The sequence below is a fragment of the Phyllobates terribilis genome, unplaced genomic scaffold, assembly GCF_046119375.1.
Source record: "Phyllobates terribilis strain yellow unplaced genomic scaffold, ASM4611937v1 Scaffold_1__5_contigs__length_1240528914, whole genome shotgun sequence".
Classification (NCBI taxonomy): Eukaryota; Metazoa; Chordata; class Amphibia; order Anura; family Dendrobatidae; genus Phyllobates; species Phyllobates terribilis.
The window spans coordinates 763261498-763287660 of NW_027362761.1; the positions used below are offsets into that span (position 1 = coordinate 763261498).

The 26163-nt window shown below is 48.4% G+C and overlaps 1 protein-coding gene across 2 annotated transcripts in view; it reads right to left on the reverse strand.

The window, feature by feature from the left end:
* The window catches only part of LOC141150036 (uncharacterized), a 228162-nt gene that overhangs the window by 17423 nt on the left and 184576 nt on the right, over nt 1–26163 (reverse strand). For both annotated transcript variants that reach the window (XM_073636940.1, XM_073636939.1), the window contains 2 exons: nt 19137–19213; nt 18974–19056 (listed from right to left, as the gene is read on the reverse strand). In XM_073636940.1, the coding sequence (XP_073493041.1) occupies nt 18974–19056; nt 19137–19213 (160 nt within the window). The remainder of the gene's footprint in view (nt 1–18973; nt 19057–19136; nt 19214–26163) is intronic.

The following is a 26163-nucleotide window of genomic DNA, read 5'->3' on the forward strand; positions in this document are numbered from 1 at the left end:
CACCTCAGGAGCTTCAGTCTGTGGTGGCCCCTTAGTCAATCTCGGACATTGTCTGTCTACTTCTGGGAAGTCTTGTTGTGATGGGAGATAATCACAGGGTAGTAATAAATTCCGATGGACTATTCTGGTTTCCTTGTCCCCTCTTTCCAATCAGATTTCATACCCTGGACTGTCATCAGCTTTCCTCTTTAAGACCACATGCACCTTGTCTTCCCAGTACGAACAAAGTTTTCTTGGACCACCTTTCTCACGTACGTTCTTGACTAGCACCAGGCTTCCCGGTGCCAATTCTGCTCCATAACATTTTTGATCATAGTACTCCTTACTCTTGCTCTGTCCTTCCATAACCACTTTGGATTCTATGTTGCATGCCTCTGCCATCCGTTCCTTCAATTTCCGAACGTACTCCGGATACGTTCTGTCAGTCTCTGACACTTATAGGCATGTACCACTTTTGACCGAGAACTCTTCCAGTCTTTCTTCTCATCAACTGTTAAAGTGCGCAACATCGACAATAATGTTCGTGTTAAAAGATCCACTTGTCCATTACCCTCTGGGTGAGAGGGCGTTGTGTGGGATCTCTGAATTCTACAGCTTGGCTAAGAGCTGGTTCTCAAATTCTCTTCCTTGGTCGTGGTGTAACCTTGTAGGGAACCCAGACCTCAAAGCAAAATCATTGAAGATCTTCTCTGCCGCTGTTCGACCAGCTTTATTGGTGGTGGCATATGCTTGGGCAAATCGAGTAAAATGGTCCATCACCACCAATATGTATTCGTAACCATCCTTGCACGTCTCGAGATGTAGAAAGTCTATTGACACCATCTCAAACGGATACGTAGTTTGGATGTTGCCCATAGGTGCCCAGGTTGATGTGTTGGGACGTTTATCTTTCAGACACCCACACTCCCTGGTCACATACATCTTAATATCTATCTGCATGTACGGCCAGAAGAAACGTTCATGGATCAAGTTGGTTGTCCTTTCCACTCCCAGGTGTCCCATGTTTTCATGGAGTTCTTTGAAGACCAACCTACGGAATACTCTGAGTAGTACCAACTGCTGGTTTTGTCCTCCTTTACGATACAGGATACCGTCTTCACTGAGGTAGAGCTTCATCGATTATTTGACTAAAACAGATACTGCTGGTGACTCATTATCTCTCTCCTGTTTACTTGGAAACCGATTTTGGTCCACATAAAGTAGTATTCTACCAATTATCTGATCTTCCCGTTGTGCTCTATGGATTTTTCCTTTTGGTAGTTGTTGAATGGACAGGGAGTGATCTTGTTCTCTCTCTTTTATGGTGGTTTCCACCGTCAACAGACATCACAATGGTGTGTCTTCCTCTTGATAAGCTTGCACTGCAGGGTAGGGCTCTCAATTGCTTCCAGACGGACTTCCTCCGAGCATTCTTTCATGAACTCCTCAGGCTGTAGTGGCATTCTCGACAATCCATCAGCATCCGCATTGCATTTTCCTGGCCTGTACTTGATGCTGAAATTGAAGTCAGCTAGTTCAGCGACCCATCTCTGATCTGTTGCATTCAGTTTAGCTGTAGTGAGGACATATGTCAAAGGGTTGTTGTCAGTGTATACCTCAAACTCTTTGCTGTAGTAGAGATAATCTCTAAATCATTCACAGATAGCCCATTTCAATGCCAGGAACTCCAATTTTCCGGAATGTAGATAGTAATTTTTCTCGGCGTCTGTCAACGTTCCAGAACTGTAACTGATGACTCTCAATTTTCCATCTTGATGCTGATATAGGGCAGCTCCCAGTCCAACTTGAGAAGCGTCACAGTGAAGCACAAATGGTAAGTTGAAATCAGGATATCCTGATGGTTGGTTTTACCAGGTAGTCTACTAGTTCATCCAATACCTCCTGGTGGTCTGCTGTCCAGAGAATGGGCTGTTGGATCAAATTGGCGTTGTTTCTTTTAAGCCCGGTCCTACACGCGTTCTACATTTTATCTGTGGGTCTTGTTGACCCTTTCGTCACCCCTAAGAGGAGGTATAGTTATAGTGGGGCGGCAATCCTGGAGAAGTTCCGAACATAAGTCTGATAGTAGGAGCGGAATCCTAAGATCTGACTAAACTCCCCGACAGTAGAGGGCCGCTTGTCTTTTAAGGCCAGTACCGGAGCGATTTCTGCTGAGTACATGGTATATCCTTCTCCGGACACAATTTTCCCTAGAAATGGGACTTGCCTTTTGAACAGTTCACACTTCTTTGGGGTCAACTTAACCTCGTGTTGTTGATACCGCTGTAATACGGTCCTCACATGTTCAAATGTTCCCGGAAGGTTTTGCTGTGTACCACAATGTCATCCAAGTATGGATGGCAGATATCGTCCCTCAATCCTTCCAAACATGTCTCCATGCTCCTCTGATATTCTGCTGGAGCTGAACTGAGCCCAAACGGTATGCGGATCCACTCATATAACCCCCACGGTGTGATGAATGCTGTCAAGGGTCTACTGGACTCTTCAACAAACACTTGATGGTATGCTTTACCCTGATCGAGGACAGAGAACCAGGTACTTCCTGATAGGCTATCCAGCATATCTTGAATCTTTGGTATTGGGTGCCGATGAGGTACTGACTTTCGGTTTAGTTCCCGGTAATCACAGCAGAGTCTCAACGTACTGTCCTTCATCCTAACACAAACAATAGGAGAGGAATAAGACGACTTCGACTTTTGGACCCAACCTCTATTGATTAGATATTGTAAATACTCTTTCACTTTGCGGTGTAATGGTTTCAGCACAGACATGTAACTTCTGGTTACTGGGGTCGTGTCTTTCAAATTGATTTTCAATTGCAACAACAGGATACAGCCTATATCAGAGTCATCTTTAGAGAATGCATGACACTCTTCTCTCAGCATCTGTTTTGCTATTGCTATATCTTCAGCACACAAGTGTTCCAGGGGTACTGTGGGATCCCAGGACCCTGAGATGGGTCATGCAATTTCCTCCCCTGGGCAACTCCTGTTCCTTGGTGGGGAGACTAAATTCACGGTAGACCCCTGGACGGGTCTCACACTGGCTGGGTATACCGTTTTAACGGTTTCAATGTGACCTAACATAGTCTTTGGATCCAGTTTAATTTCGTGTTTCGTAGTATTCATCACCGGTACTGTCACTCAATCAAACTCACCAGTAGGAATTGTAAGCACAGTCTCATCTTGAACTAGGCCTTCCAGAAGTTCTGAGGAGTCTTTTGGCCTGAACAGTCTTTTCTGGACTTTTCTTCCCGGTCCTACCCGGACTCCACACCTCACCCCCACCATTTGGTGTGCAGGGATGATGGTTGGGCACCAGCCTACCTTGACTTCTTTTAGGTCCATTGTATTTTACGCTTTCTTTACTCTATGAATCACATTTTCCACCACAGCATTGAGTATGGCAAGTGATGTGGCAATTGCATCCACCAACAGCATCCCTGACTTGTGTTTCGTGATGACCTCACTGATTACATTATAACCCAGGATAGGATACTCTGCTACGTTCTGATCACTGGTCACGAGAAAAGGTACCAAAAGCTCAATGGTGTTGCTGTTCTTCGTGGCCTTCGGTTGGAAAGTCACTTCCACCCAGCCTATGAAAGAGATTTCGGTCTGGTTGACAGCTTTGCCGTGAAGTTCCACTGGTCCTAAGAGTTCTTTTAGCGACCAAAGTCAGGTATGTGGCAGGTAGCGCCTTCTCCATTCTTCATTTAAAAGGCTTGCTTGGGCTCCTGTGTCCCACAGTGCTTTTACCAGGAGTCCATCTAGCTGACTCTGCATAAAGCACCTTTCACCGATTAGGCTGATGATGCTATCTTTACTGACCGAGGAATCCTCCTCCCAGTAGTACATTGTTTGACATGCTCACTGGGCATTAAGTAACTGATGCCCCTGTCTCTCTTGTAGCTTATGTAGACGGGAATACACTTGGGGATAGTAGTAATGCAGCTGTTTTACCTCATGCGCCGTTCTGCGGTTTGGTGAGATTTGGATTTGCTTCAAGGGCCTCCTCCGTGTCGCGGTTACCAGTCGCCCCACACTGGCAACCTCCTGTCTTTTAACCCAAACGACTGTGACCATTGGCATTCCTTGGCATAATGTCCTTCCTCACCACATCTTAGACAGTGGACACACACCGTACTCTGATTTGATGAACGGCATGCTTCACAAGCCAGGTATCTTCTGTTTTGGAACCCACTCCTGGGTCTGAGGGATACAGGTTCTGGCCTGGAATGAATCAACTTTTTCACCTCAATCAACTCAGCTCGCTGTTCTCCTATTACTTCCTCCCAGTCAGCGCTGGCGGTTTTGTTGGTGATTTAAGGTTCCCTCTCGGAGGTAGCAATGGAGGGCCTCCATGATGATCTTCGGACTGGCCACCGGGGGTCTCCAACTTCAGCTGACTCATTTTGGTGATTTTAGGAGGAGAACCTATCTTTAACTTCTGTTCACTCTCCGACTCCAAACTAGCTGCCTCATTCATTTTTTATTAGGACTTCGTCCAGAATGCCAGGATCTTCTAGGTACTGTTTTAGCTGCAACTTGATGTCTTTGCTGATTAACCCCGTTCCCAATGATCTTAAGAACTTCTCCTGGACCAGTCCAGCATCAAACTTCTCCCCTTCTACATCTCTGGATGCAAACAACAGTCTATCCTTCAGTTCAATTGCTCTGAACAAGAAACTTTGGGGTGATTCATTATTTTTCTGTGAGAGGTTAATGAGTCGGTGGAACAATTCTGAAGTGCTCTCTTCTTTATAGTGCCCTTTTAAAATCATCTTAAGCTGTTGCAAGGTCAATTGACTCTTCATTTCTAGCATACTAAAGAGGTTCAGTCCTGGGCTGATTGCTTTCACCACCCCCTCAACAATCTCATCTGGCTGGTAGCCTTTCTGTAAGCCTGCATCGATCTGGTGCAACAAGTTCATATAACAATCTGTCCAAGAATCTTAAATTCTTTCCTTATGGTGATTTGTGGTATTAGAGAGGACTGTCTTCCTGATTTATCTAATCAGAGCAGGCTAAAGGTTCTGTCTAAGTCTGTCACCCATTCAGAGGTTTTGGTCGATTCCTGCAGCGCTGTTGTTAGGGTTTTGAATTGTTCTTCAATTCCTGTAGTTCTGTCTGCGGACGGAGATTCCGACTTTTGGTAATTGGTGCCGCCCCTCCATCCTCCAACTTCAACCTGGTTAGAAACTGTGTTAGCTCCTGAAGGAACGTCCCCATGATGTCTTCTTTCTCCCCCAGCTCATCCATTTTTGCATTAATGGCAGCGAACAGTTACCTGCGGTTGTGTGCTTTAGAAATCTGTTCTTCTGACATCTTTATATGTTCTGCTACTGTTCTCAATTCTTCACAGGTTAACTGAAGAAGCAGCTCACTAATTCTGTCCATTTGTATTTCCACATCCATTGCTGCTAGTGAGTTTTATTTAGGGCTGATGCTGTAAGGTGGCTAATGGTTGCATAGTCAACAGAAGGTATGTATCACAGAGATGGCTGGTCTCTGTGATGTAACCCGGAGTATTTTCTCTAGTGCACGTATGCACTAAGAGGACTAATTGGTGCACCTGGGAGATGGGTTACAGGTTGCTAGGAAAGAATGGGCTGGTCCAGCAACCCACATACCTCACCTCTGGGTGTGGTTAACAGCCTATATAATGGAGGCTGTTGTTTGGCACAAGGTCTGTGTTTGGAGGGAGAAGGCCTCCTGTGTGTTGTCTCCAGACTGAGCTGTGTGCAGGACACTTACCAGACTGTGTGCCCACAGGTCCACTTTACCAGAGACTTTGCTAAAAGGACTGTTTTACTTTTGCTTTTGCCTAGACTAAAGGCTGTTTGTTTGCATTTTTCTTTTCACGGTTTATGAAGCCAATGAACCGCTATGGACATTTAAAGAAACATGCCTTTTTGCCTCTCATCGCACCTGAGTGAGTACAATCCCTATAATTGGTGGAGAATGTGAGCACGTGTGACTGCTATAAGAAGAACCGCATGTCCTGGGTGAAGTCTGCCATAAGCCAACAAGTAAAAGTAGACAAACCAAGTTTTAAGGCGACAGTAGGCAGACGTTTCTCTGCGCTATGTAATATATCTATGTGACCCTGCGCATGCGCTGCTATCTGCTTTTCCTGGCAACCTACACAATACCCTGTGAGCTATAACGCCATGCCCACAAACACAGGCAACATGCATCCTGCTATGGGGCGCCGGCGGAACGTAATTTCCGGTGTCACGCCCTCCACCGGTGACGCTCTTCACAGCACATTATAGACAAATGTTTATCCCTAACCAACCATGCTATATTCTATAGGTTCCTGTGACCTCGCATCCCCATGGGACCCTAGTGAGGTAAACGCCTTACATTTAATTAATCTTTTCATTAGTACAATGTCGTAAAAAATTTAACTTCAGTATTTTGATATGGCAGCCCTTGCTATCTCTGGACTTTATCCTAGTCCTGCTCAGACACTAGGCACTTACAAACCAATAAACAAGTAAGGAATCCCATGTTATCTGAATGCTTATGGTATTGTTATCTATGTATATAATAAATATGGAATCTTATTATCATCATGTTCACCTCGTCATATTACCCCACTCCCTTACCCCTTGGATATTATTATTAATAGTCTTCACTGATACATGTTCTGATACTTTGCATATTCTTCTCTTACAGTAGCGACTTAATGATTAAGACCAATTGTGGCCGAAACGTCTGCCTACTGTCACCTTAAAACTTGGTTTGTCTACTTTTACTTGTCAATAAATGAATTCTGCATCCAAATCATCAGAGTGTGCGATGAATTAATCATCTACAGCAATCCGGCACTCGCGGCCTATTACATCAGCACCTCCACTCTGACAGAGTGCGCACAAATTTTGCTCTAAGCCAACAAGTGACACTGGACAAGATGGAGGACCTGCTCAAGCATCTGTTGCAGGCGCAGCAGGAGCAGCAAACGCAGCATCAACAGCAGATGGTGTAACAGCAGATGGCGCAACAGGAGACCACCAAATTGCTTATGCAGCAGCTCCAGCAGCAGGCCCAACAGGACCAGTGCCAACAACAGCAGCAGCAGATCGATTTGCTAGCAGAGGCGATCCATGACTTGGCAACAGGTCCAACGACAAGGTCCGTGGACGATTTTTCCATCCGGAAGGCGGTAGGGGGAGCCCTGCAGAAAATGACCCTGGGGGATTATATAGAGGCCTTTCTGATGGTGTTTGGAAGGGTCGCAGAGAGAGAGACTTCCGCCAGAGCAGTGGGCAGAGGTACTGGCGCCATACCTGACGGGGGAGCCACAAAAAGCATACTATGACCTAGCTTTGCAAGACGCTAAGGAGTATGGCAAACTAAAGACTGAGATTCTGGTGCGCTTGGGGTTGACAATGACTGTCAGGGCACAGCGGGTCCACCGTTGGGCATATCACCGGGACAAACCTCCTCGTTCCCAAATGTTTGACCTTTCGCACCTGATCCAAAAATGGCTGCAGCCGGAGTCTTATACGTCTGTGCAGATGGTAGATCGAGTGGTAATGGACCAATTTGTGAGTTCCCTGCCGAGGCCAATACAGTCCCCAGAATGCAGATGAACTGATTGGACTGGTCGAGAGATACCAGGGGATTGAGAGTTCCTTGGGAAGGCAGCCCAATCCATACTGGGGGTCTCAACAGGGGGCGGAGGCCCAAAAGGGGGTGGGGCATCCACGGTCCAAAGGGGCAGGGAAGGTGGTGCCCAAGGTCCCTACGGGTGATATTATTTGCTGGAGGTGCCACGGCCCAGGTCATATTGCTGCCCATTGTCCTCTTACCCCAGAGCAGATGGACTGCAGCATAGGACGCCGCTGTTCGTATTATGCGTATATGCGTATCCGGGCCTGCAGTGTGAACTGTCCACCCAGCGAGGGGCTACAAGCATGTCCCATAAAAGTGAACGGGCGGCAGGTAATAGTGCTGCTAGACTCCGGGAGTCTGGTCAGCTTTGTGAGGGCCACCCTTCCTCTCCAACTGATCCCGGGGAAAAAAGTTGGTGTACAGTGCATTCATGACGATGCTAAGGACTATCTGATGGCCAGAGTGGACATTGAAACAGCCCACGGTACCGAGTTCCACGAGGTCGGCGTCGTTCGGGACTTGTTGCATCCTATCATTATAGGCCGGGACTTTTGTTTATTTTGGGATCTGTGGGGGAAGGGTTCAGGGTTCGCTGGCACTGTTGAGAAGCCAGGTAACCCTGAAGAGGTATCACCACACCCAGAATCAGACGGGTTTCCCTTTTGTGTTCTTGTGGGGGATGAGGAGGTAGTGTCCCCTGAGCCTGACATTCCAGAGTCATTGGTGACCAGTGAAAATGTTGGGTCTGCACAACATAGGGACCTAACTCTGAAGGAAGCCTTTAATAATGTCACTGTCATAAATGGAGTCGGGGGCTGACACAAGGTTTCCCCATTTTATGATGAGTGGGGAGCTGTTGTACTGGGTCACGAAAGTGAGGGAGGAGCGTGTGGAGCAGTTAATAGTGCTGGGCCCCTATACACGGAAGGTGTTGGACATGGCCCATTCACATGTCTTGGGGGGACATCTGGGAATGGAAAAAACACAGGAACAAATCGTGTAAAGGTTCTCTTGGCCTGGGTGTCACCGGGAAAAATTAAAGTATTGCAGGTCTTGCCCTATGTGTCAGTTAACCACCCCCACCTCTCACTTTCGAAGTCCCCTTGTACCATTGCCCATTATTGAAGTGCCGTTTGAGAGAATTGCTATGGACCTGGTCAGTCCCCTGGTTAAATCTGCTCGTGGGCATCAATATATATTGGTTATCCTGGACTATGCTACACGCTATCCTGAAGCGATTCCACTGAGAAACTCCTCAGCAAAGAGTATGGCCCGCGAGTTGGTCCACGTTTTTTCTTGAACAGGCTTACCAAAGGAGACTGACCAGGGAACTCCCTTTATGAGTAAGGTGATGAGAGAGCTATGCAAAGTCCTGAAAATCTTCCAACTGAGGACTTCAGTATACCATCCTCAGACAGATGGCCTTGTGGAAAGGTTTAACAAGACTCTGAAGAGTATGCTCAGGAAGGCCATAGAAATGGACCGTATTTATTGTCTGCTATCGTATTTATTGTTCTTCATCCGACAGGTTCCCCTGGCCTCTATGGGGTTCTCGCCATTCGAACTCCTGTATGGCCGACATCCGCGGTGTCTCCTGGATGTCGCAAAGGAAACTTGGGAAGCCGAGGTAACGCCCCACAGGAGCGTCATTGAGCACGTCGCTTTGATGCAGGAGAGGATTGCACAGGTGATACCCATTATAAAGGAACATCTCTTCCAGGCACAACAACCTTAGGCCAGGGTCTACAACCGGTCAGCCAGGGTGAGGCAATTCAATCCGGGAGACCGAGTCCTCATGCTAATACCTATGGTGAAGAGTAAGGCCAAATGGCAAAGGCCATACGAAGTGGTGGGAAAAGTTGGTGAAGTGAACTACAAGGTTCATCAACCAGGATGACATAAGCCGTACCAGATATACCACGTCAACCTCATCAAGCCCTGGCAAGACAGAAAGGCTGTGGAGGCTCCATGATGCTGGGCAAGCCAGAAGGTGATGTTGGAGGAGGCGCAATAGCGGAAACACTAACGAAGGCCCAGAAACAGCAGTGTCGGGAGTTGCTACAGAAAAACCGGGATCTGTTTTCGGAACTGTGGGGCTGCACATGGGTCATATAACACGAGGTTCTGACAGAGCCACATGTGCGGGTGAACTTGAAGCCCTATCGGATTATCGAGACCTGACGAGAGTTGATCTCCAAAGAGGTGGCTCGTATGCTGAAGCTCGGGGTCATTGAGGAATCCAGGAGTGGGTGGTCGAGCCCGATTGTCCTGGTCCCAAAGCCCAATGGAGAATGGAGGTTCTGCAATGACTATTGAAATTGAATGAGGTCTCCAAGTTCGATGCATATCCGATGCCACGCGTCGATGAGCTGATCGAGCGACTTGGGCCAGCAAGGTACATAACCACCTTGTATTTGACGAAGGGATATTGGCAGATCCCCATGGCACAGGGAGCCAAAGAGAAGGCTGCGTTTTCTACACAAGACGGATGCTTTCAGTATGTCTGGATGCCGTTTGGACTGCAGAGGGCCCCTGCCACCTTCCAGAGAGCTATGGATCGAATCCTTCTCCCCATAAGCAATACGCCGCAGCATACCTCGATGATATTGTTATCTTCAGACCAGAGTGGGAGAGTCATCTGGAAAAGGTCCAGGTGGTGTTTGGTGCTCTAAGGAAGATGGGGTTTTCAATAAACCCAAAGAAATGTGCCATGGGGAAAGAAGAAGCCAAATACCTGGGTTATGTAGTTGGTAGAGGAGAGATCAAACCCCAAATCAGTAAAGTGGAGGCAATCCAAAACTGGCCGAGACCGCTGTCAAAAAAGCTGGTTAGAGCCTTCCTGGGGATTGTGGGATACTACAGGAGGTTCATCCCAAACTTCGCCATGATGGCCGCACCCCTGACTGACCTCCTGAACGGGACGAAATTGGCTATGGCCAAGTGGACTGCAGAGGCGGAGTAGGCCTTTCAAAAAATGAAGGTGGCGCTGTGTAAGCAGCCGATCCTGGTGGCCCCCGACTTTAAGAAAGAGTTTATACTCCAAACGGATGTCTCAGATGTCGGTTTGGGAGCAGTCCTTTCCCAGGAGATACACGGGAAGGAGCACCCTTTCCTCTACCTGAGTAGAAAGCTGTCCTGCAAAAAAAACTATTCGGTCATAGAGAAAGAGTGCTTGGCCATAAAGTGGGGGGTGGACACGTTACGGTACTATCTCTTAGGTTGATAGTATCCAACCATGCTCCACACAGATCACCCGCTGGTTTTTAGCCCTACAGGATTTTAACTTCCATATAGCACATAGAGCAAGGCAGCTAAATGGTAATGCCGATGCCCTTTCGAGAATCCCCTGTCTGGCAGTAGAAGGTGCCAAGCCCCATGGCTTTAGGCAGAGGGGGAGGTATATAAGGTGGCTAATGGTCGCGTAGTCGACGGGAGGTATGTATCACAGAGATGGCTGGTCTCTGTGATGTAACCCGGAGTATTTTCTCTAGTGCACGCCTGGACTAAGAGGACTAATTGGTGCACCTGGGAGACGGGTTACAGGTTGCTAGGGGAGAATGGGCGGGTCCAGCAACCCACATACCTCACCTCTGGGTGTGGTTACCAGCCTATATACCTATATAATGGAGGCTGTTATTTGCCACATGGTCTGTGTTTGGAGGGAGAAGGCCTCCTGTGTGTTGTCTCCAGACTGAGCTGTGTGCTGGATGCTTACCAGCCTGTGTGCCCACAGGTCCACTTTACCAGAGACAAGGGCCGGCTCCAGGTTTTTCTGGGCCCCGGGCGAAAGAGTCTCAGTGGGCCCCTTTAACACATACCACGATTCATGATACACAGATACTGCAGAGAAATATAGGTATAGTACAATGCCAAAGATTTCACTTCTTACATTCCATGAGTGATATCTATTGTAAATTCCACAATAGCTCAGAAACCGGCGAATCGTTCCACACAGTATACTAGCCCCCATTAAATGCTCCATAAGGAATACTGGCCCCCATATAACGCTCCATACAGAATACTGGCCCCATATAACATTCCATATAGAATACTGGCCCCCATATAACGCTCCATACAGAATACTGGCCCCCATAAAACGTTCCGTACAGGATACTGGCCCCCATATAACGCTCTGTACAGGATACTGGCCCCCATATAATGCTCCATGCAGGCTGTTCCCTCCACATAATGCCCTATGCAGGCTGTTCCCCCCACATAATGCCCCATGCATGATGTTACCCCCCATATAATGCACCATGCAGGATGTCACCCCCCCATAAAATGCCCCATGCAGGATGTCTCCCCCCATGTAATGCCCCATGCAGGATATCACTTCTCCCCCCCATATAATGCCCCATGTAGGATGTCACTTGTCCCCACCCCCATATAATGCCCCATGCAGGATGTCACTTGTTCCCCCCCATATAATTCCCCATGCAGGATGTCCCTTTCCACCCCATATAATGCCCCATGCAGGATGTCCCTTCCCCCCATATAATGCTCCATGCAGGATGTCCCTCCCCCCCCATATAATGCCCCATGCATGATGTTCCTTTCCGCCCCATATAATGTCCCATGCAGGATGTCCCTTTCCCCCACCATATAATGCCCCATGCTGGATATCACCCCCCTCTCTTTATAATGCCCCATGCAGGATGTCACCCCCCATATAATGTCCCATGCAGGATGTCACTCCCCCATATAATGCCCCATGCAGGATGTCACCCTTCCATATAATGCCCCATGCAGGATGTCACCCCCCATATAATGCACCATGCCTCCATACATTAAAAAAAAAAAAAATCAAATACTCACCTCATTTCTCCTCACCTGCTGCCGCTGCTCAGGTCCGGACTCCAGCGTCGCCGGCGTCGTCCTGCACTGCGCTGCCTGTGATGGCTCAGGGGAGGGCGTGATGGAAAGATGTCACCGAATCCTCTGACCTGAGACGTCACAGGGAGCGCACAGCAGGAAGACAGCGGATCTGCGGAGGCACGGGGAGAGGTAAGTATCCGGCTGCCGGGGCCCTGAGCAAGCGGGGGAGAAGGGCGGGCGCTGGCACAGCTCTACTCCACCCATAGCCCGGCGGGGTACCCAACCGCGAGTGGGCCCCTCGCCTGCTCAGGGCCCCAGCACTTGCCCGGGTGCGCTGGGTGCTGACGCTGCCCTGCCAGAGACTTTGCTAAAAGGACTGTTTTACTTTTGCTTTTGCCTGGACTAAAGGCTGTTTTATTGCATTTTTCTTTTCACGGTTTATGAAGCCAATGAACCGCTATGGACATTTAAAGAAACATGCCTCCTTTTTGCCTCTCATCGCACCTGAGTGAGTACAATCCCTACACTGTGTATATGTTTGTGTATGTGCATACCTGCGTACTGTATGTGTGTGCATGTCTCCGTACTGTGTGCGCACGTCTCCATACTGTGTGTGTGCGCACGTTTGTGTACCGTGTGTGTGTGTGTAGCGCCCCGAGGGCTCGGTCGCTACATAGGTATTGCACCTCTGCCAGAGGTGTGATATTCCACTCCCAGGTAAGGATGGAGTATGGACCAGGGCTCAGGTAGCTGCATACAGCACACTCACCCCATTTCCAGGGGACAGCTCAACGGTGCTCCCATTAGACATAAATGCAGGCACGACAGACCATGTCCCTGGCTGGAGTGGGGAGGGGGGAGGAAAACCCGGTGATGTAGGAGCAGAAGGGGACGGTTCCTGAGCGTAGGTAGGAGCTCATTGGTTGCTCGTCACCTGGGCTCATGTTCTAGAGGGAAGTATAAAAGGTGGGCACCATCTTAGAACAGTGTTCAGTGAGAGGAGAAGACAGGGAGTGGAGGCTCTGTTGGAGCTCCGCTCAGAAGTGGGCCTAGAGAAGAGGCCGAGGAAGGAGGAGAAGAGGGAACAGGGAGCGAAGGAACAGGAGAAGAAGGACAGGAGAAGAAGGACCAGGAAAGGAGGAGGAGAGATAGAGAAACAGAAGGGCTCAGGAACAAGAAGGTGGAAGGGACCCTAAGAACCCATGAGAATACCGGGTGAAGGGTCAGGCAGATTAAGGGTACCGGATCCCAAGTTGGTGGAGGAGAAACTACCCTCAGCCAAAGACCGGAGGTCGCGATCATTTATTGGTGCGACACCTCATCAAACCTGCTAGGAAGGCACCATATAGGACAGCGGGGAACGGGGCCCACGTTTACCCGCGCAGATCCGCGGCAGCTGGACAAAAGTGGGCCACTGGTGAGGCAGGCCAGAGAAAGGATAGAAGGGGGTCCTGTGCCATACTTCTGAACTGCCTGGGGGTTGACCGAGCCCCACACCTGGTGGACGCAGCACGGCTCGGGCGGTCACTACCTGTACAGAAGTGACCCGGAGCATATGAACTGTGAGTAAAAGACATTGGATTGCAGTACGTTGTCTGTGTACTTTTTCGCTCCTCCAGCACTAACGGTACTGGGACTCTCTTCACCATCACCCCCACCATTCACTGCATTGCCCTTGGGTTACACTCTTCCCGTGGGGAGTTACACTACCTCTGCTGCATATACCATCAGCCCCAGCGGTCTGCCTTGCAGCGGCGGTTCATAACAGCCGCAATCCACGGGTGGCGTAGTCGGACATCACTCAGAACTGATAAAGGACTACCACTGGTCTGACCACCCTGAGCCACGGACCGGGTTGCCACTACTACCCCCATCGTCTTCAGATTGCCCAGCTCCGAGTGCCCCACGGCCCAGGGGGCGAGTCATGTGTATGTCTGCATATGTGAAGGATGAGGGGGCAGGCTGGGCCCTGTGTTGTATACCTATATTTCTCCCCCGTATTTGTGCATCATAGATTATAGTATGTGTTAAAGGGGCCACTGAGACTCAAAAACCTGGAGCCGACCCTGTGTGTGTATATATTTTGCACAGGGTCAGTGTGTGTGTGTGTGTATACATTTTGCAGAGGGGCTGTGTGTGTATATATATATATTTTGCAGAGGGGCAGTGTGTGTGTGTTTTTTTTGCAAGTCTCCTGTAATGTCCAGACCTGCCCCAGGTTAAATTGCCGTGTTGGCGCTTAGTGATAAATAAGTGGGCTTTGCGTTCCCGCTTGGGCACTCAGTCTCTAAAAGGTTCACCATCACTGCCCTACACCACTTATAGAGGATAACGTCAAAACTTGGCACAAACCTAGTTTGATATGGCATTGCTTTCCAGCCCTATCCTTCAGTTGAAAATGAGTCACGCTCAGCTTATTTGATGTTTGATTCACTTTTTCCAACATAATCCTAAAAAGTACTAAAAGACTGCATAAATATGGCATAAAGACAGTGGGTATGGAAAGTATTCAGACCCCTTTAAATTTTTCACTCATTGTTTCATTGCTGCCATTTGGTAAATTCTAAAAAGTTCTTTTTTTTTCTCATTAAAGTACACTATGCACCCCATCTTGACTGAAAAAAACTGAAATGTAGAAATTTTTGCAAATTTATTAAAAAAGAAAAACTGAAATATCAAATTGTCATAAGTTTTCAGACCCTTTGCTCAGACACTCATATTTAAGTCACATGCTATCCATTTCCTTGTGATCCTCCTTGAGATGGTTCTACTCCTTCAATGGAGTCCAGCTGTGTTTAATTAAACTGATAGGACTTGATTTGGAAAGGCACACACTTGTCAATATAAGACCTCACAGCTCACAGTGCATGTCAGACCAAAGGAGAATCATGAGCTTAAAGGAACTGCCCAAGGAGCTCAGAGACAGAATTGTGGCAAGGCACAGATCTGGCCAAGGTTACAAAAGAATTTCTGCATTACTCAAGATTCCTAAGATCACAGTGGCCTCCATAATCCTTAAATAGAAGAAGTTTGGGACCACCAGAAGTCTTCCTTGACCTGGCTGTCCAGTCAAACTGAGCAATCGTGGGAGAAGAGCCTTGGTGAGAGAGGTAAAGAAGAACCCCAAGATCACTGTGGCTGAGCTCCAGAGATGCAGTAGGGAGATGGGAGAAAGTTCCACAAAGTCAACTATCACTGCAGCCCTCCACCAGTCGGGCCTTTATGGCAGAGTGGCCCGACGGAAGCCTCTCCTTAGTGCAAGACATATGAAAGCCTGCATAGAGTTTGCTCAAAAACACATGAAAAACTCCCAGACTATGAGAAATAAGATTCTCTGATCTGATGAGATGAAGATAAACCTTTTTGGTGATAATTCTAAGTGGTATATGTGGAGAAAACCAGGCACTGCTCATCACCTGCCCAATACAATCCCAACAGTGAAACATGGTGGTGGCAGCATCATGCTATGGGGGTGTTTTTCAGCAGCAGGGACAGGATGACTGGTTGCAATTGAAGGAAACATGGATGCCGCCAAGTACAGAGATATCCTGGATGAAAACCTCTTCCAGGGTGCTCTGGACCTCAGACTTGGCTGAAGGTTTACCTTCCAACAAGACAATGACCCTAAGCACACAGCTAAAATATCAAAGTAGTGGATTCAGAACAACTCTGTGACCATTCTTGACTGGCCCAGCCAGAGCCCTAACATAAACCCAATTGAGCATCTCTGGAGAGACCTGAAAATGGCTGTCCACCAACGTTCACCATCCAACCTGACGGAACTGGAGAGGATCTGCAAGGAAGAATGGCAGAGGATCCCCAAATCCAGGTATGAAAAACGTATTGCATCATTCCCAAGAAGACTCATGGCTGCACTAGCTCAATAGGGGCTTCTACTCAATACTGAGCAAAGGGTCTGAATATTTATGACCATGTGATATTTTGGTTTTTCTTTTTTAATAAATTTGCAAAAAAATCTACATTTCTGTTTTTTTCAGTCAAGATGGGGTGCAGAGTGTACTTTAATGAGAAAAAAAAATAAACTTTTTAGAATTTACCAAATGACTGCAATGAAACAAAGAGTGAAAAAAGTAAAGGGGTCTGAATACTTTCCGTACCCACTGTACATTGATAAATCAGCCCTATTTTTTAAAAATTACATGTGGTCTTGCATTTAAATAATTTTTACCTATTCACTTACTATAATTTAATCAAAGTCCAGTTCTTCAATAAAACTGAGAAAGTTGTCACTAAAGGCAAATGTTTCAAGATATTGAATTTTCTGGGAAAATTCAAATATGGGACAAAATCAGGGTCATGTTATTTGCCAACGGTGGACTCTGTCAGTGCCAGTGTTTGTCTTCTTACAAATGTTGGAGCTACACAATAGATATAAATGTTCCATCTAACTCAGTTAGGCTATGTGCCCACGATGCAGAAATGCTGCATATTTTTTACGCTTCTCCCTGGCAGGAAAAACGCATGCGTTTTTTACATGCGTTTTTCCCGCCAGGTAGTAGCGTTTGTCAAGCATTTTTGCATGCATTTCTGCATGCAGGTTATCAAGCGCTATATAAATCCATGCAACCGGCATGGATTTATAGTAGTGTGACCAAGTTAGTTAAAAAAAAAGAATAAAATGGTAAAAAATAAAAAAATAAGGTTTATACTCTGGTGTCCTCCCGGTGTTCTCTCTGCCGCGTCCGGTGTGTTGGGCGGCTCGCGGTGGTGTGAAGGACCTGCGGTGACGTCATTGAGCCGTGTGATGGGTCACATGACTCAGTGACGTCATGGCAGGTCCTTCACAACAGCGGGAGCATTGCAATAGACCGGACGGAGCAGACAAAACACCGGGAGGACATCGGAAGGTGAGTATAAACTTTATTTTTTATTTTAAATTCTTTTTTTTACAGTTTCTATGGTATCCGGGTCTGGATGAGAGTCTCCTCTCCTCCAGACTTGGGTACCATCCGCACATAGAAACGCATAATATCCGTGTGTACAAATGTACTGACACGGATATTATGCGTTTCAATGCAAGTCAATGGCGGCGATTACGCCGCAAAATTAATGGACATGCTGCGGATTTTTGAGTGCAGCATAAACGCTGCGGAAAAATCCGCAACATGGGCATTGACATTGCGGCTTGTCATTGGGGACCATGGGGGGCGGATTACCAAGCGTTTCCCAAGCGTTTATGCTGCGGAAATTCCGCAGCATATACGCTTGTAAAACGCTACGTGGGCACATACCCTTATGATTAACTGGGTATAAGGCATGACTCTTAAATGCAGCCCTTGATACTTTGAACTGCCGATCAAGCCTTTGAGCTGCAGATCAAGCTCAGAGGAGAAAACAAAGAAGCTCTTGAGCTGTTTATGGTGGGCCTGATTATTATCCTTGGAAAGTCAACTACACCCTTTGAATTTGCCCTTCTCTGGGGACTGTTCATCAGATACATGAGGGGCTTATTCAATGCTTGAGCCCCAGCTAGAATCACTGATATGGTTTGCTTACTATAGCTTATAGTTGAGAATCTCCCTTTAACTTAAGTCCCCCATACACATTAGACTAACTATTGGTAAATCCACTGATACTGATGTGTGTTCAGTCAACAGTCTAATGTGTATGGAGGCAGTTTATAGTCGGGGGAGATGTCAATTTGGCATGTCTTATATCAAACTGACGATCGCTTTGTTCTCCCAGAGATAAGTCATCGCCAGATATGTTTGGCAAAGGCTTTCTTATAGAGAGCATTGGAACACTCAGCTGAACAAGCACTCGTGTATGGGATAGCCAAACGAAATGGCTGTTAGATGATTGTTCAGTCGGCAGCCATCTAATGTGTATAGCAGGCTTAAAGGGACCCTGTCATGTCAAAAAACGATATTAACCTCCAGATATGGGGTTAATCTGCAGGTTATAGCGTTTTAAAGCTGCGCGGTCACCACACTGAAAGTGTGGCTGCTGGGAGGAAATTAACTTTATTCCTCCCTGCAGCCTCTGTCTTTCAGTCATAGGGGCACGGATGCAGTAACCACTCAGTACATAGTGAGCGGCAGCTGTAACCATGCCCTGGCAAAGACTAACAGTGCTGGGGCATGGTTATAGCTGTATACTGAGCGGTGACTGCAGCCACACCGACCGCACCTCTATGACTGAAAGACAGATACTGCCGGGAGGAATAAAGTTAATTTTCTATGGGCAGCCAGGCTTTCAGTGCAGCGGTTGCACTGTTTTAGAACGTTATTAACCTGCAGATTAACCACATATCTGCATGTTAATAGCGTTTTTTGACATGACTGGTTCCCTTTAAGATTAAATTTCTATAACTACTTAAAAAATTCAAGATGAGAGTAGTGGGGTGTCGCTCACATAAGGACATCACATAATTTGAAAAATTGTTTAAATCAAATTACTATTTTAACATTGATTTTTTAGTATAATTCTAATCAAAGCCTAAGTATATGGCGAGGCAACCCTTGCACATCTTTAAGTGAGTATACCTACTTTGTCTTGTCTTCTGTATGATTTACCTGGAAGTCCTTTATTGTCCTTAGAAGAAATTTTAGAATCTCTTCCTTTTCATTACCTAATTTCACATTATTCATCTTAAGACCTTGAAAAGGACAGATGAAGTGACATAAATGAAGTCAACATTTTACATAATGCTTCTCTCTTTAAATTGCAGAAACTTACATTCTAATTTACTGAGTAAATCTGCCAGATGTTGATAGCAGGCAACAATAATGTCAGTATTCAATTCAGATCTTTTGCTGGAGAGAAAACAGAATGTCTTATCATCCGAAAATGAACTAAATAGTTCTGACTTCAGCATGCATTTACTAATTAACATATGCACAATGCTACATAAACAGAAGGACAGTCAATATGATACAAATGTTAATTGAAAATTACAACTATTCTGCAAAGAAAATTATATTATCATTTTAATGTTATAAAACATGATTGACTCTGAAAGTGCCCATATGCATTTGATTACAATTACAAACCTGATTTTTGGCTGGTCCGGCTGTCTTATGTGTACAGAGACGTTACAACTCTGTGCCAAAGGCAATATCAAATATTAAAGAACAATATGATAGGGCTGTTGGATATCAACATGCCCAATCCTTTTTTTTTTTTTTAAATCTTTTTATTTTTACATTTACATTAAACACATACAACATATCACTGGAAATATAGCATAGTAAGACAATTTTGCTCACATTTTCATAATAGTATTACAATGCATTGTTAGGCACATCTATGATTCGCATTATGAGAAAATATATTCCATAACATATTACAGATATGAAGTGAGATAACCCAACAATACTAGAAAATAAGTAAATGTCCACCCCCACCTTTCCTTTCCCTTCCCTCATTCTCATGAATGCTTCTAGTAGGTTGAAATGTCCTATAAACTTCTACTTACCCATTTACCTTTGAAGATTATTATTATTATTTATTTTTAGAGCACCATTCCATGGTGCTATACATGAGACTGGGTTACATACAAAATACAAATATAAATTACAGTGAATACAGTGAACAAACCAATGACAGACTGGTACAGAGGGGAGAGGGCACAGCCCTTGCGGGCTTACAGTCTACAGGAAAATGGGGAATGAGACAGTAGTTTAGGGGGTTTACGACAGCTCTAGAGGTGGTGCGGTGGTGCCTCTCCAGCGCCCCTCTACTCACCATGCAGTTTCTTGTCACATCAGTCCTTCCCACTGAGACTGTTTCATTCAGCACTGCTGCATCTACATGTGGCAATCATTCAGCCTTATCCTCACCATCTGAGGCTCTAGTGAACATCCAGTAGTCACTTAGTTAGTCCCGACCAGAATAAGCCCGGACCTCCACATTCACCAGCATTACAGGTGGTGTGGCACCCCAGGGGTCTGGTTTCCACAGTAATAGCAGTATTACGTCTGTGAGAAGGTGGGAGGTCTCCTGGGCAGGAATCCTAAGCATGCCACACCTCCTGCCCAGTCCTGGGAGGGGAAGAACTTCCCCTACGTAAACTGGGGCTGAGGCAGGGTTAGAGAGAGGAGTTCCAGACAGAGACGGAGTCTGGTCTGGACACGCAGAAACAGGGACAGATAGACATCAGGAGCTCTGTAGGAGCCAAGGAGAAGCGCCAGGGGCTGGAGCCGTGCAGAGCTCGCCCTGGGAGAAGGTACTAAAACCGGACACAGGAGTCCGAGGCTGTGGGGACTAAGATATACCCAGCAGCAGAATCCATCCGGCAGGGGATTCCAGGTCCTCTGGCCATAAAAGCCCGGAGGCTCAGTCACAACGAAGGGACCAGCACCACCATCCCGGAGCGGAGGCTAACAGGAGGCCCCAGGTCACCAGCCATACGGGTGAGCACCACACGGTATACCCAGGGACGTGGGCTACTTGTAACCGTTGAAAGCAGAGTAGCCAGGAAGGGTACAGACTAACGGGAAGGCCTACAACTCCACCTGGCCTGGGGAACTCCGGCTTACTCGCAGACTAACCAGGCCCCAACTACTAGCCAGTACTCCCGGGGGAATTTGCCTTGTACCATCAGTAAAGGCCCTGAACTGTACCCTCGCGTCTCCGTGCTTCGTTGTCGCACCGTTAGTGCTGGGACATCCACACCATCACTCCCAACATCACCCACATCCGCTGCCCTGAGGCCATACCTCTCCCGTTGGGGGTTATATCAACATTGCTGCACACCTATACCACCGGCCTCAGCGGTCTGCCCTGCAGCGGCGGTTTCATAACCGCATTCAACGGGTGGCGTAGTCGGACACTAATACCATCATACCAATAACTGCCACTTAGTTTGACCACCCTGGGCGCGGACTGGGTCACCGCCACACGAAGACTACTACCCCCATCGGATCCGGCTCCGGGTATCCCCCGCGCGCACGCGCGCCGCACTACAGCACTGGCCCAGGGGGCGAGTCAACTTTGGCGTAGTCAGCAGGATTACGTGCCCGCAACCACCGGGTACTGCGTGCCTGAAAAAAAAAAGAGACTTTTATACTTACCTGTGGTGAAGTTTCCCGCCGTCCGGAGTCGTTTCCCGCCATCTGGAGCCGATTCCCGCCATCCGACGCCATCTTCTGCCTTCTTCCCGCCATCCGTGGAGTTTTCCCGCCATTGGACGCCATCTTGAGGGCGCCGCGCGGGAAGAAGAGGGGCGTGGACTTCGAAAGCCCGCGAGAACTGAAGCCCCGCCTCACGTCCGGACGTTGCGTAAGGTCCTGGAAGGAGCCCAGCGGACGCCGACGTCACAGGAGCGCGACGGAAGGTCCTCAACCCTGACGATTGACTGCGGAGCCGCGGCCTACGGAAGAGGATCATCGCAAGGTAGGCCACGGTCCACTAGGCGGGAGGAGGATGTCGGATACGGAGGAGAGCTTCACCGCCACAGCCGCCGCCAGCGCCACCGCTGCTGCGGTCATGCCTTTCACCATGCCCTATATCCCGGGGGCAGCCTGGCTACCCCAGTACTCAGGGGAGTCACATACCCTAAATGACTTCAGAGAAAGGCTGGATAGCCTCTTCCAGGTGTATCCCCTCACGGAGGCGCAAAAAGTGAGCATCCTGGTGGCCCAATTAATCGGGGCAGCCCAAAGGGAGGTAAAGTCCTGGCCACCTGGGAGGAAGAGGACTGTCAGAGACATACTAACCCGGCTGAAAGACACATTTGACACCCGCACCTCAGCCGAAATAAAACTAAGATTTTATGGGTGCAAACAACGGGCACATGAGAGTATAAGAGACTATGCTCTAAACCTACAAGAGGCCCTGAGAGCCATTAAGCAGGCAGACCCTGACAGCGTGGGAAATGAAGATAAGCTGTTGACTGAACAATTCATTGAGGGTCTACTGTGCAATGCCCACCGAACCCAGTTGCGGGCAATGGCCTTACAGGACCCTGACCTGGACTTTGCACAGTTCAAGGACAGAGCCATCCGGGTGCTCCGAGAACCGGCACCAGGTGGCGCTGTGACCCACAGGCGCCCTGCTATCACTTATCACCAGGAGACGGCGCCCTTGTCTGCAGGGCCTGTGGGAGCTGATGCGCAGGCTTTAAACAGTGACCCGGCTACAGACCTGCACCATCAGGTCCAAGAGCTAACTAAAAGCGTTGCCGCGCTAACCCGAACTGTGCAGTCTTTACAGGTTTCTACTGCAGGGAAGATCGAGCTGGCATCCGGACCGGAGGACATCCCGTGGCGCCGACCAAGGAGGACCCCACCGGCCAGAGGAACACCCAGCGATCGATACAACGAGGACGGATGACCTATTTGCCGCCGCTGAAATCAACCCGGACATGTAGCAAGGTACTGTCATTTAAACGGGCACAACCTGGGGTAGAGGGCCAACCCCCAGGCATAAGACCATCAGGCCCATCAAACTGGCGTGATAAATACGTAGGGGGACGTCCAATCTTGCCTGTGGTACTGGATGGCATTCCTATGAGTGCCCTACTAGACACTGGGTCACAGGTCACCACCATCCCGTACGTGCTCTTCAAGCAGTACTGGAATGATTCGGACATAACCCGCTACCCAGACGACGACCTGAGTATTATCGCCAGCAATGGTCAGCCCGTGCCGCAGGTGGGATTCAAGGAGGTGACCATTAAAATCGGTAAAGTCGAACTGGCGGCACAAGGACTGATTATAGTGGACATAGACCGTCATGAGAGTCACCCTAGAATCACCCTGGGAACCAATGTAATTGAAAATTGTCTTGCAGAGGTGATTCTCATTTTACAGCAGGTTGCCAAGAACGCCAGTTCCGGCCAGCAGCGTGTGCTCCAAAAAGAGATCCGGGCACTGATGAAGCGGCAACAGGTGGAACTATCTGGTGGTGAGATAGGTAGCGTGAGAATGTGTGACCCGTTCCCTATTGCCATGCCCCCAAAAAGTGAGATGATGATTTGGTGCCGGGCAGCTATTGGTCTAAGAGGTAGAGACTACCAAGCAATGGTAGAACCCGTCTACTCAGACAGTAGGCCCACCATTTTGACAGCACGGGGGGTGGTCGATGTACGCCATGGGAGGGTGCCCATTCGCATCATAAATATCGGTGAGAGAGAAGTACACCTGCCCCGGTATGCCACGCTAGCTAAATTGTTCACCATAAACCAGAATTTTGTACAGGCCGTGGAACCCTTGCCTCCATCTCAACCAGAGGAAGGTAACGGCTCTAAGAAACCAGTGGGGGACTGGTGTCAGCAACTACATCTGGGTACCGAATCCACTCCCTCACACCAGAAACAAGGAGTCTATCGGGTGGTTCAAGAGTACGAGAGAGTGTTTAGTAAACACCCGTTAGACTTCGGGCGAGTAAAGGGGGTAGAACACCACATCCCCACGGGAGACCATCCTCCCATAAAGGAGAGATACCGACCCGTACCCCCTGCACACTACCAACACGCCAAGGGGATGCTTAGAGACATGAAGGAGGCTGGGGTAATCAGGGACAGCTGTAGCCCCTGGGCAGCTCCACTAGTCTTAGTGAAAAAGAAGGACAACACTATGAGAATGTGTGTAGACTACAGGAAGGTCAACCGTATCACACACAAAGATGCGTACCCGTTACCAAGGATAGAAGAGTCCTTAGCTGCATTAAAATCTGTTAACTTCTTCTCTACTTTGGATCTCACTAGCGGGTACTGGCAGGTTCCTGTAGCAGAGGCAGACCGGGAGAAGACCGCATTCACCACCCCGATGGGTCTCAGCGAATTTAACTGCATGCCGTTCGGGCTCTGCAACGCACCAGGAACCTTCCAACGGTTGATGGAATGCTGTCTGGGACACCGGAACTTCGAGACGGTCCTGTTATACCTGGACGATGTCATCGTCTATTCCAAGACCTACGAGGACCACCTGAAACACCTGGCAGAAGTGTTCGAAGCTCTGGCAAACTACGGCCTAAAGGTGAAACCCTCCAAGTGTCACCTCCTGAAACCAAAGGTGTAATACCTGGGACACGTGGTGAGTGCTGACGGAGTGGCTCCTGACCCTGATAAGATCACCGTGATTAAGGACTGGCCAAGACCCTCCAGCATAAAGGAAGTGCGGCAGTTCCTCGGGTTGGTAGGCTACTACCGAAGATTCATTCCCGGTTTCACCAAAATGGCAGCCCCGATGCAGGACCTCCTGATAGGTCAATCTCGAAAAGCCAAAAACCAGAAGCCGCCCTTCAGGTGGGAAAAGCTGGAAGAGGAGTCCTTTTGCCAGCTGAAGATGGCCCTCACGGGGGATGAAATCCTGGCATATCCAGACTACAGCCAGCCCTTTATCCTCCACACGGACGCAAGTAACATCGGGCTAGGAGCCGTGCTGTCCCAGATCCAGCAAGGAAAAGAACGAGTAATCGCTTACGCTAGCCGAAAGCTACGACCCACCGAGAGGAACCCTGAGAATTATAGCTCATTCAAGCTGGAGTTCCTGGCAGTAGTGTGGGCAGTGACCGAACGTTTCAAGCATTATCTTGCCTCCTCCAAATTTGTCGTGTACACGGATAACAACCCGTTGACACACCTGGACACTGCAAGGCTCGGTGCTCTGGAACAGAGATGGATGGCTCGCCTGTCCAACTTTGAATTCACCATCAAATACCGGGCAGGACGCTCAAATGCCAACGCGGATGCCCTGTCTAGAATGCCGAACTTACCGGACGTAGGGGAAGATCCAGAAGATCTGGAAGAAGTTGAGCTCCCTGTGTTCCACCGTCATGGGATTACCCTGTATTCCCACCGTGTGAAGGACAGGCGCTCCACGACGTTCAATCCCTTGCCCCACTACAACTGGGCGGAGACGCAAGACAGTGATCCTGCAGTCCGTCTGGTGAAGGAAATGCTGACCCAAGCCGATGCCAGTCTGGACCCAGACGCCCCAGAAGAGACTAAGCAACTGTGGAAGGAGAAAAGTAGGCTGTTCCTCTACAGGGAGAAGTTGTGCCGGAGAATGGTTAACTCTCGAACACATGAGTTGACCTGGCAGGTAGTGGTCCCCAGACGAGACGCGGCTATGATTCTGGAAGCGTACCACAACGGAGCAGGACATTTCGGATGGAAGAAGCTGGAGTTCTTGTTGTGTGAACGGTTCTACTGGGTAGGCATGAGAGGAGCCATCGAGAGGTGGTGCAGAGACTGTGGACCGTGCCACCTAAGAAGGAAGGACCGTGCCAGCCAGAAGACTCCCTTGCAGCCCATCATCACCCGACAGCCACTGGAACTGGTAGCCCTGGACCATGTGAAACTGGCTCCAAGCAGATCTGGGTATGTCTACGCCCTCACAATCGTAGATCATTACTCCCGGTTCCTGGTGGTGGTCCCGGTCAAGGACTTAACGGCTCAAACAGCAGCTAGAGCCTTCAGGCAGCACTTCTGCCGTCCACACGGGTACCCGGACCAAGTGCTGACAGACCAAGGGCCAGCCTTCGAAGCGGAAGTCTTCCAGGAGTTCTGCAACCTGTATGGCTGCACGAAGATAAGAACAACGCCCTATCACCCACAAACTAATGGACTCTGTGAGAAGATGAACCAGGTGGTGATAGACCTCCTGAAAACATTGCCCCTGGAAGAACGCAGTATGTGGCCTGAGAAGCTGCCTGATCTGGTGGACCTATACAACCACATCCCTGTAGGTTCTACCAACTGTACCCCGGCTTACCTAATGAGAGCGAGACCTGGTAAGCTGCCTATCGACCTGGATAT